We start from the raw sequence: 12,054 nt of genomic DNA, 5'->3' as shown, positions 1-12,054 counted from the left end.
GGTATTATGTAAGAACAAAATTACTGCCATCGGAAATAAGTATATTCTTAGAAGACGGAGGAAAGATGTAACAAGATCATACACAAAAATTATGTGAACTACATTGGATGAGATACAACACCGGGAGAAAAAAGATACAAAGAATTGTGTCAATCCTTCACTGAGCTAGCTTCTGTTGCATTTGAAAATGAAAGATTTACTGATCAGTTGATATATTATCTCCTAAACTTTAAGCCAACAATAGAGTTCCAAGATAAAGTGAGCAATCGTTCTGGTTATACCGTTGATTGTGCCGAAAATGCACGACAAGATATTCTTGGTCTAGTATCATGCAAGGCAAAGGGGCGTCCTCAAGATTATAGGTTTAAGAGGAAAAACTGCAAGTTGAAGAAACGTGTAAGTCCAATACTTTGTTGTTTTCTTACCTTTCGTATTTGTTTATATGTTAACTAATTTGTTGTTTTCGTTGTCAGTGCACTACTTCTAAAAATGCTTACATCTAGTCCGATTTGTCATATGACTCGTGACGCGGTTCCAAGTTTAACAACTACATAAGAGGGGGGCCTTGTGGTATTGTTACACAAGAAAATATGATCCCGACACCTGAATTAGATATGGTAATTCATAACGCCTTCTACCTGTTAGATTTATTTAGAAATTATAGTATATGCATTGATTTTTATTGTACCGTATGCAGTCGCATATGAAATCATTAATGGGTGCTCATCGTCCCCGAATATACAACCCTTCAGAAACATACAATAGAGAATATGACTATTATAGTACATAGACAAATAAAGATTAAAGGTATATACTATATTTTGATTCATTTTGAATTGTATTTAAATCTATGAATGAGTGTTATTGTTAAATTATGTTTCTACTAAATTGAGTTTCTTTGTTTGTTTTGGTCGACAGGAAAACGAATCAGCCGACACAAGTTACTAAAGAGCTTTTTGAGAGTATCCGAAGACAAATACAATTCACATTTCATGTTTACAATCCTATTTGTGTAACAATTCACATTTCAAAGACAAATACGATTTTATTTACTAAATTGTGTTTGTTTGTGATCATGTTTGTGTAATAATACCAATTCTGATTGTTTGTTTAAATCTCCCTTTTGGAATATCTATCCCGTTTACAATACCAATCATGTTTGTTTGTTAAAACAAATAGAATTCACATTTCACAATTCAATCACATAAACAATTCACAATTTATTCACATAAACAATTCACGTTTCACAATTCATCCATATTAACAAGTCACAATTCACATTCATAAACAACAATTCATGTTTCATAAGCAACAATTCACATTTGATCAACTTTCTATAGTATTCAAAGAGACTTTCTGCTATAATTTTTCTAAGTCTAATTTTCACCATGAATGGTAAGCATACACTAATACAATAACAACTAATATATGTAAATAAAATGTATGCATCATAATAATTCTTCAACTCTATCTATCTTCAACTTCGATGGCTTAGAAGTTCTAACTTCTTCATTCACCACTGTCGTCGCTCTTGGAAACGAAGAAGAAGAAGTCGAATGTCTTGAGTCAGACCAAATGAAATTATACGGATGATCATTCCTCATCAAAGGACACTTGTATTACAAACGTCTTGGATTGTCCACGAATCTCGATAGTTTCAAAACTATGTTTTCACCGTCACAATGACATGTAATCTTTGGAAAGTAATTTGATACATACTGGAAAAAAAAAATTAAGCCTCTAATAAACCGAAACGAAGAACAAAACAATAACAATCGAGAAATGAACAAATCATATGCAAATACCATCGATTGTCCATGAATCTCGATAGTTTCAAAACTATGTTTTCACCGTCACAATGACATGTAATCTTTGGAAAGTAATTTGATACATACTAGAAAAAAAAATTAAGCCTCTAATAAACCGAAACGAAGAACAAAACAATCACAATCGAGAAATGAACAAATCATATGCAAATACCATCGATGGATATGGAAATCAATACATGTATTTCGGTGTACAAATTAAGAATTTATAGTTCAAGTACCATATAGCAAGAATCAGAATTTCAGTATACAAATTAAGATGAAAATGGGTAGCATTGGTTGAAGAAATATTCCAACACAATGGTAGAAAGCAGTATAGTCTATAATCCCAAACAACTACAATTCATTTCCAGACTACCATGTATTTCTATCATTCACTTCAAATATTAGTTCTAAAAGTAAGTAGAAGAAAGGTTTTCAATTTCATTACAATAGTAGATACACACACTTACAGAGATATATCCACAAACAACTACATTTCTATAGCAAAATTAAATTTATATAATTAAACAAGAAAGTGAACTATCTTTTCATATGGTTAGACATGTTACTAAGAAGAAAAACACAAACCAACACAAGCAAATATTCTTCATAATTATTGATTCGAATGAAAAACATAGTGAGCAATTGTATTTAGTATCTTGATAATTGTAGATGGAAATGCAAAATTATGTCTAAAACACAAAGTCCACACAGAGGAACCAATAATCACCTTTTAGCAACATACATTGGAGGGCAAGTTGAGTCTTAGGTACACTATTTTTTTTACTAAGAAAATGATAAAGACGTGTGGCTGGATTTATTATTATAGTGTAACTATCTAATCAAGTGATTTTTCATAGCAACTAAATTTTTACCACACCGAATCTTTTGGTTATAATCTGGGTCGTTGAAAGGATGAACAGTTTAGATCAGTTTTTGGTCGGAAGGACTAAAACCTAAACACGAGAGAATGCGGGACATAAGTGTGAACTTTCAAAAGCTTGAGAGAAATAATGTGATTTCAATCCAAGCTTCACATTCTTAATGGGTCTCTACCGGCTTACCCCCCAAATAGCATTGCTGAATCGCAAAGTTGTTACCATATAACAAAACTGGTATTCCAGTACCCTCAAAATGACCTTTTGAAAAAAAATTCGCAAACCTAATCTGTAATTACATGTCTTATAAGTTGTTACAAATTCTATTGCATGACAAAAATGAAACCATGAGTGTTGACATAACACTTTTCGTGACATAGTTGTTTCAACAAATAGACGAATGTTACTTTATGTTGATTTCTTGATTATTTATATTCAACATATCGTAATCAAATGCCTCGTGATCTCCCAAAGAATCTAACTTCATGATTTAAGCATATAATCCTTAACTCTCTATAAGTAGCAAAATATTCTTTTGCTTTTTTTCTATAATCAATATCATAATTAACTTTCAAATTTCACGGCATTAAATTTTATATATGCATTTCTTTACTTTTAAGATCGTTTTAGGGTGCTGATTTAGACTAAATTTGTCTCTTTAGAGAAAAAGACGTATCTCGGTTCAGTCTTTGCTTACTATATCTTTTAGAAAAAAAATTTCTCTGTAGTTCTTATCTAATAATCCAAGAGTGACTATGGTGTATCGAGATAAATAATACAAATTAAGCCGTATCAGGATCATCTCAATTTTCCTTGATATAGATACCTTGATCTCATGCAACATTTAAATATTTGGTATATAAAAATAGGAACATTACTTTACTCCTAGTGAAATTGCGGTACCTGCAAATTTCAACATCTATCAGGAAACCAAAAGAGACAACTGTTTGATGAAACTTAAGGTATCTCTAACAAGAAGCTTCTTGGATCCATTATTGTCTTTAAAGAGTCTTTCGAGGATACTGGAGACCAAATGAGACAACTTCGGATCTACCTTTCCTTTCATCTTCAGACGGATTAGACTTGAGTTTTCAAATCTCTAACAACTTCTCGTTATATCTTAAAAACCCTAGAACCTCTTAGTCCCTTCTTCAAATCTTGTCCTCCCATCTTTAGACTTGAGGTGGTACTTGAGTTATTGCGTTGGTAGTGCTAAATTTAACAAGGGTAACTCTGATGGTGTGGTCACTATGATGGTCCTTTAATCGTGAATCAAGAGTTCGTCTTTTGGGCTTCTAGGTTATCTTTAGATTGGCAACACATCTCGACAATTGTGACTTATCAAAGCTTTGACAACAACACGAGCATCTGATTATGCGGATATGTCTATGTGATCTTGTAAAATGATGTTATAATTTCTTATTATCTTGTATTTTGTGTCGTGTTTCCTGAATTCAAATAAAAGAACCACTACTCATTTTTATCCAATTTTTCCAACCCACAATTATCTGGTATCCGATTTGTCCGACGGATATAAAACGGGGTCCGAACGGGTAACAGTGAAATTGTGACATCTTACCCATCTGTCGTGTCCGAGTTCCCCAACGGTATTCTGATGAGTTACCCACATCCGCCTAAACTGAACAAATTCTGCTCGGTGGTAATACTCGCCCGTATCGATTCCCACCCTAAGTGATAAGTAAATCAATGAAGTTAAATTCCCCACAAAAAATATATAAGGTTGTGTTTGATAGACTTTTTCTTTGGAGAAAAGAGAGAGTTTTTCTCTAAAATCTTAATTTTCTTGGTGTTTGGTAGCTAACTAGTGGAAAGAGAAAAATATATCACGTGCCATTTTTTTTCTATTTTTTCCCCAAAAACGAGGAAATGCCCATCTTTTATTGGAGAAAATTTTTCTCCTTCAAAGTGGAACCTCTTAACGACCAGACAATAACATAAAAAATTAAAAAGTACTTCTATGTTGTACAACCATGGCTCTTACTCCCTTACACTACCATGCGTCTTTATGTTCAATGGGCTATTGATCAAAGGAAAAGAGAAACTTAGGATAGAGATTGTCCAAACTGTATTGTACTTGTTAGATAATGGTATAGTTAGACAAAGAAAGAGATGAGTAGCTGTAGACCTGTAGTGGTAGCATCAGGAAGTGGTAATGGTGGATGCCTTTATCATATTTGATCATTCCCTCCCAACCAATGATGATTTCAATAAACCCACAACTTCTTCATTGTTAATAAGAATCTCACTCCTATCTATCCTTGATGACGTCAGGCATTGGTGTTAGACTCTCTGTTCATCTCTCTAAACTATCCGTCTGCTTGCTCTCTTGGAATTGAAAGACAGAGAGTCAAATAGTGAAGGTCGGTGGGTTGGTAACAATTGATGTTCTCTAAGGACAATAGTCTCATACTCTCTCAATTATATATATATATACAGTGGCGAGGCCAGAAAATTTTATGAGTGGGGGCACTTTATAGTTAGTGAAAGAATTCCATAGTATACGATCAGGCTAGAATAAAAAAAAAAAAATTTCAACAATATTTTATTTATAGTTTAGACATTCCATGGTAATTTTGATGTACAACAAGTAATCTCTAATTTTCTCATCAATATGGTTTAGGGATCTTTCCCTCAACTCCATTCCCAAAAAATATTAAAATAAAAAACAAAGCTAGGAATGAAGAGATGGTGGTGAAGATTAAGAAAACGATGGTGGAGAGGATGAAGAACAAGTGGTTGTAATGGGAAAAAATGAAGATAAACTTTTCTTTTTAATAACATGTTTACTATAACAAACGTGTAAAAAAAACAATCTTGAAGTCCAAAATACAAGTTATTGAAAAATCAAACAGAATCAGAATTAAAGGAATTATTTATAAAATTCATCATATCTACGAAGTCGTTTTATTAAGTTGGTCATTTTGAGGAGGCCTTAGTTCAATTAATAAGAACCAATTTTAGACCAAATATGCACTTTATAAAGTCTTTTCAATAAGCATCATCATAAACCAAACAATACTTTCAACTAACGTAAATAGTAGACATTCTACGAAAAAAGTGTAATTAGTGAAAATTCTAGAAAAAAAGGTGTTGTGTGTGTGGATCGATCCCAAGACCTCCACAATGTAAACCAAACGTTTCACCACTTGAGATAGAGAGGAATTCTATTTGAAAGGTGGAACTATAGATACATAATATACTAACAAGTGCAATTTAACACATACGAGTCACATTAGGGTCGTGGGGGCACGCGCCCCTACGTGGGCTCGCCCCTGTATATATACAGAAAATAATATGATTTGAAAACTAAACACTTATTTCTCTCAAAATCAATAGCTTATTCTGGTCTCTTTTATATTAATATGTACCTCACAAATTACCAAGATTGATCCATACTACAGTAAGCAACTTGAAATAAAAGTAGAAAACTATTCAGTGCTTTGTGTAGCTTACAGGAAGAATGGAAAAAATGAAAATGATTTTTTGATGTCTTGAACCAAACAATAGAAAAAAGGGTTTATTGAGCTTACCCGTTCAAAATTAATTGGTAATCGAGTTTACTCCCTTCAGTAATTGGTAATTGAGCTTACCCGCTTGAATTTTATATTTTTTATCAAAACTACTAAAGTAAATCAACTCTCCCGGCCCCGGGCACCTATAAAATCTACCGTATTAAAACGCCTTATAAATAAATCAACGGTTAAGGATGGAGATGTGAATTATAAATAAGCCCCTTAGCCTCATTTTTCACGTTCGGTGATCTTCTATCCAAATCTCTCTCTCTCTCTCTCTCTCTCTAGAGTTCCATTATCTTCTTCAATGGCTCGAACCTTCTCTCGAACCCTAATTCGTGTTTCATCATCGTGCACTTCTTTTTCCTTCAAAAAGTTACCTCCTTTAGTTTCATCACGTATTATAAACCATAGAAATCGATCAAATAAAGCTGAAAAGGGGCAATTGATTGAGGTAGATTTAGATCAGGAAAGTGAAGTTGAGGTATTAGGTATGAGAAGACTTGAAGATGCTATTCATGGTATTATTGTGAAAAGATCTGCACCAGATTGGTTACCTTTTGCTCCTGGTTCATCTTATTGGGTTCCACCAAGGAAATCATCGCCTGGGTTAGTTGAATTGGTAGGAAAATTAGCTAATCCATTAACAGAAGAGGAGAATCTTTCTCTCTCTACTGTTCGTGGGTGGCCGTCTTCATCTTACTTTCTCAATGGTATGCCTCTTAATTGATCATTGATTTGTTTTTTTTACTTTGCTTTTGCCCTAATTGGTTATTGTTTGATGACAAAATTTCGCTCCTATAATGGTTAATTTAGGTGTTATAATTGTAACTCAATGTCCACAAATTTTAGGTTTCCCTTATAGAATGATAATTTCTTCCTGAAAGTATGTGAGTGTAGATTGTGTTTTGACAGAAGTAAATTGCCCTAATTATATAATTAACTTCTGAAGGTTTTGAGGTTGTATAGTTTTAGGGTATTTTGGTTTATAAAGTTTTGATCTTTTCATTTGATAGTTTGATTTGGGGATTTAAGTTTTTGTTATGGCTCCGCTTGGATTGTACGATGGTGTTGTCTGTTTAGCTTGTGTGTGATTGGCATTTTTCTAGGAGTGGGAAAGAAAACATTTGTTCTATAATTTAATCTTTCCACAAAATGAAGGAAAACTTTGACCCACATCACCAATTTTCTCACCTCAATCTAATTTTCTAATGACTCAAAACATCTCTCTTGACTATTTCTAAACCCTGAAACTCAAACCATATAAGAGATTCAGAAGGCTCTTCAACATTGCTCTTAACGACTTCTTAAAATTTATTAGATTTTTTATTTTCTGTAGTATATTACTATGTTCTTTCTCGAGCAAGTACTTCACTTGTGCCGGCGTATCTCTCCATCACCGTTTTGTTTTCTTCACGGAATCTCTTTGGTTCTTCTTCACTTTACCCTCCTTAGTTTCAATTTTAAACTCATCTCATCTCATCTCGTTTTTCATAGCCATGAAGGCTTAAGCTTATCGTAACGGCTTCATGCTTCTAAGATCGTTCGATGGGATATAAAGTTAGAAAAGAGTCTTATGATCCGTTTTAGGGAAATAAAGTATAGGAAAAGCGGTTTTAATTTTGATTCACAAGGATTTTTATTTCTTAGGGATTTTTGTATTGTATTATTTTGTAACAATCCGGTCCAAATAAACATACAAGATTCCTGTGTCTGACCTTCAAGAGTACAACAATTTCAAATTGAAATTCCTCCAGACTTTTTTTGGGTCGAGCATGGTCCCTTTCGTTCTCTTAACTGCAATTTTATCGCGTCACATAATGAGGAAGAAAATTATTAATACCTTAAATATTTCGGTCATTTTGGTACAAATAATGTGAATAAAATTTGTAAGATGCTTCTTTGTTCTTTCTGATCTTTGCTGCGTCTGTAGTTTGTACCCATGGTCAGCATACAAAACGAAGTCATAATTTAATGAATTATTAGATGCTTCTTTGTCCTTTCTGATCTTTGCTGCTACCCCGATCTCCCAAAGTTTGTAAGCGTCTTCGTTTGGGTTTTCCGTTATTTCATTTTCAAAAGAAAAAACTATAGTACAATTCTACCTTTGGGGGAGGTCTTACTGTTATTCTTTAGCAATCCAACAGATAATAGATTAAACTGGAAGGTCAAATATAGGCAAGATGGGTCATATAGCTGGACCGGAGTTTTCATCATGTGTATTAAAACTTAACCTTGGTTATGATTTTTGAGTTGTCTTTCTTGGTTGCAGGAGAATCTCCTCATTCTTTCCCGGTGATAGAGAACGATGAAAAACCAAGCAATAAACCACAGTCTGACGATGAAGAAGAAAAAAGCAAGGAGGACATCCCAACCTGAGGAGGAATAAGGTTGAACTGTTCCTGATAATGGTAGCCGGGCCTCTATGGTGAGTCTTATTTCAAAACTTTATTATATGAACAAAAAAAAAGTATAACAATTTTTCATGTGTTGTGATACTATTAGTATCTATAGTTCCTCGAGTAGTCCCAAACTGCAGATTTTCAAATACATTGTGTTATACTGTTATTCTAGCAAGGGGATTTTTTTTTCTTCGTGCTCTTATATCTGAGGAAAATACCCATGAAATGAAGTTGTTTTTGATGAGTTACATTGATTCTGGGTGTGAGCAGGTTCATCAACTCTGTACATAGAGAAAACAAAAAGAGGAATAAAAAGAAGAGCACTGGATGATGGGGAAGAATGAAGAAAATGATGATGATGATGATGTTGTACAGACGGACTCGAGAAGGTGGTGGTAGGAATCGATGTTGTTGTAGTAGTGTCGATGTGACCTAACCTCGGAAGATTTTTATTCTAAGAAAGAAGACTCCAATCTTATATCATCTCGTCTTTTTTATTGCGATCTTACTGAACAACAGTTAAAGTTTATATTGTTCTTCCTTCATCAATGTATGTTTGAATATTGTAGGAGATAGAATTGTTTAATTTTATGATCTGTTTTATGATAATGCTTGTTTTCCCCTTAATTCTTTCATTGAAGAAGAATAGTATCTTGAGTTAGAGAGAGAGAGAGAGAGAGGCCTCTGCCACTCCGTCAAAAAAACTTCAGTAATATCAGCTCTTCTTGATTTTGCATTCAATTGGGTTTAATATTAGGGTCATAATCAAGCGTTTTCTCCTGCTCATTCCAACTTAGTACATTTGCTTTCACCTTTTCTTTATGCTAAAAGGAAATCAAGTCATAAAATATAGAAGTTTTAAGAGGAATTTTGCACCTTGAGAATTTGATACTTTTCTCTATGTGTAAGGATGCTTTTAATGACTTTCTTTATCATTTTGGAATCTTAAAAAGAACCCCCATGTTTGAGAAGAACTATAGATTTCTCTCTCTCTCTCTTTCTACTCTGTTAGTTCAACATTAAAATGGTGTTTGATCACCTAACCTATTCTTGAATCTTATTGATATTGACAAAGAAAGGTATTGCTTCTTGTTTAGGCCATCAAAAATGTGATTTTTGAATCATAAAGTAAATCTTAAACCCATTTGAGGAAAAAATTCCTTCACCTCATCTCAAAACCACCAACTCCAATATTTAACAATGGCTTCCTACTGTGAAGCAATCTCTCTGACTCACCTGAAAACCCTAGAAACGGAAACATCCCTAGATTCTAACCATGAAAGTTGAACTTCAGAGACGATTTTTTCTCACCATTTTCATTCTTCTCTGCAGTTTTGGATTGTTTTCTTGCACATTTACTGTGACAAACAATTGCCCGTACACAATATGGCCTGGTACATTAGCTGGTGCAGGAACACCACAGCTTCCAATGACTGGATTTGTATTAAGTTCAGGCCAAAGTGTTAGCATTCCGAGTGTTCCGGGCTGGTCGGGTCGAATATGGGCCAGAACTGGATGTACGTTCGACGAAACTGGGCTCGGGTCGTGCCAGACAGGCGACTGCGGTGGGAAGTTGGAGTGTAGCGGGATTGGCGCGACACCGCCTGCTTCTCTTTTCGAAATCACACTTGGAAAAGGAGATGGCGATAAAGATTTTTACGATGTTAGCATTGTTGATGGGTATAATTTGCCTCTCATTGCCACACCTGAGACTCCCTCCGGTGGATGTAATGCAACTGGATGTGTTTATGATCTTAACCTTGGTAAGTTGTATCAAAATTTTAGTATTTTTTGTTCGATTACACATTTAGACTCACCTAAAGAGTTTTTTTTTGTCGATAATTAAAAAAGCATATGAAATTTTGTTGTAGGTTGTCCAAAAGAGTTGCAGGTAGTGCAAAAGATGGATGATAGGATGGAGGAGAGTGGTGGGGTGGTAGCATGTAGAAGTGCATGTGAAGCATTTGGAACAGATGAGTATTGCTGCAGTGGTCACTATGCTAACCCAACCACCTGCACTCCTTCTGTATACTCAACTATCTTCAAAAGAGCTTGTCCCAGGGCCTATAGCTATGCCTTTGATGACTCTACTAGTACTTTCACTTGCAATTCTCTTCAGTATAACATCACTTTCTGCCCTACTCTCGCCGGGTACGTAACCTCCCTCTCACTCTCTTTATATATATATATATATATTGTAACACAATCTCAGCTCGGTTTAAGCAGTACCCAATGACACTAGCTTAGAGCATTTCCAATGCAAGACTCAAATTGAAAATGATAGGGTTTACATAATTCGTGATTCTTATTATATATGCAGATTGAGGAGGTCAGATGATGTTGCTGCTCAGCCAATTCGTGAACACAGTTATGGGGAGGTTGTGTCCGTTGTTCCTTCCTCCTCCTCCACCCTCGCAGCTACCGCCACCACCTCCACTTCCTCCACCACCACCATCACCATCAACACTCTAGCACTTCCGGCAGCTATCATTCTATTACTCAGCCTCACATTTTTTTAGACTGCAACAACTCTAGATATCAATCTGTATAGTGTGGTTCTCTAACTTCATATATAGAAATGTAAAGAAGTTCATAGTGTAACTCACATTGGCAAACGACTCAGAAACAAAAAAGAAAGGATGGCTCAAAGGCAAATGTATCTAAAAACTTGATAATGTGTATTATATTCTAGTTGTTGTCGGTTTTTTTGACTGCATAATTTGCAAGGGAGAGTAACAACGATAGAGGTGGGATTATCTGATAGGGGTGGGAATTAGTTCGGGGTCATCGATTAGGTTTCAGTTGGTCGAGCTTTCCCTGATGCCAATTAGGTCTATTAGGTTGGATCTAGTAGGGCATGGACGAATAGTACATTTCTCGATTCCCTAGTCCACCTGTGACGCCTCAAACATCAACACTTACCAATATTGTCTCTGCTTTTCCATCAAGACCCAAATCCAAGAGGTACAGGATTTTGTTCCTTGTAAATGTTTACGTGTCCATCCAAAGGCGTCCATACCTATTAAACTACTCCAAAAAATTTCCGATATTGACCTATAAAGTTTGTTATTCAAAACTTTTTTTAGATTTCGAGAATAAAATGAGTTGAATTCGATAGTAATTTCTACTTTCAATAAAATCACAACATGGAAGAAACCTAAGTATTGGGAAATTCTAATACTAACGCATTTGGTAGATATTATATATAGCATACACCCTACAAAGGAGGATGACACTAGAGCTGAAAGTATGAAGATAAGGAACTCTTTTTGGTTGAAGAGTGCTACCGTAAAATGAATTCAATCAATGACATTCATAAGATATTTTGAAAGAAACCTATTGCTATTATGGTCGGACAACGTGTCTGCACAAAATTCCAAGTGTGGGCATGATTAAGGGTAGGGGTTTTCAGATGGCAAGTAGATGTGTCATG

General features: G+C 34.7%; 2 protein-coding genes across 2 annotated transcripts; both read left to right on the top strand.

Annotated features, from left to right (window-relative positions):
* Nucleotides 1-6,421: 6,421 nt before the first annotated feature.
* Nucleotides 6,422-9,230, top strand: LOC147556330 (uncharacterized). Its single transcript, XM_086664198.1, has 3 exons — nucleotides 6,422-6,932; nucleotides 8,492-8,647; nucleotides 8,892-9,230. Exons 1-2 carry the CDS (start codon nucleotides 6,527-6,529, stop codon nucleotides 8,596-8,598), a joined length of 513 nt encoding a protein of 170 aa, XP_086520324.1. The 5' UTR covers nucleotides 6,422-6,526; the 3' UTR covers nucleotides 8,599-8,647; nucleotides 8,892-9,230.
* A 398-nt stretch (nucleotides 9,231-9,628) lies between these two features.
* LOC147556329 (pathogenesis-related thaumatin-like protein 3.5) lies at nucleotides 9,629-11,315 on the top strand. The gene is made up of 3 exons (XM_086664197.1): nucleotides 9,629-10,384; nucleotides 10,493-10,772; nucleotides 10,942-11,315. Exons 1-3 carry the CDS (start codon nucleotides 9,898-9,900, stop codon nucleotides 11,138-11,140), a joined length of 966 nt encoding a protein of 321 aa, XP_086520323.1. The 5' UTR covers nucleotides 9,629-9,897; the 3' UTR covers nucleotides 11,141-11,315.
* The last annotated feature ends 739 nt before the right edge of the window (nucleotides 11,316-12,054 follow it).

This window comes from Eschscholzia californica, unplaced genomic scaffold (genome assembly GCF_041429995.1).
Source record: "Eschscholzia californica isolate CP2 unplaced genomic scaffold, dmEscCali1.0.p SCAF_2, whole genome shotgun sequence".
NCBI lineage: Eukaryota > Viridiplantae > Streptophyta > Magnoliopsida > Ranunculales > Papaveraceae > Eschscholzia > Eschscholzia californica.
Note: the sequence above shows the minus strand (reverse complement) of the source record. Positions and strands in the feature narration are given on the sequence as shown.

Excerpts from the sequence above, each read along its gene's own strand:
- LOC147556330 (XM_086664198.1), top strand. The coding sequence starts at position 6,527 with ATGGCTCGAACCTTCTCTCGAACCCTAATTCGTGTTTCATCATCGTGC. Across the intron at positions 6,933-8,491 it reads TTCATCTTACTTTCTCAATG|GAGAATCTCCTCATTCTTTC; the intron begins GTATGCCTCTTA and ends TCTTGGTTGCAG.
- LOC147556329 (XM_086664197.1), top strand. The coding sequence starts at position 9,898 with ATGAAAGTTGAACTTCAGAGACGATTTTTTCTCACCATTTTCATTCTT. Across the intron at positions 10,385-10,492 it reads TGTTTATGATCTTAACCTTG|GTTGTCCAAAAGAGTTGCAG; the intron begins GTAAGTTGTATC and ends ATTTTGTTGTAG. Across the intron at positions 10,773-10,941 it reads TTCTGCCCTACTCTCGCCGG|ATTGAGGAGGTCAGATGATG; the intron begins GTACGTAACCTC and ends TTATATATGCAG.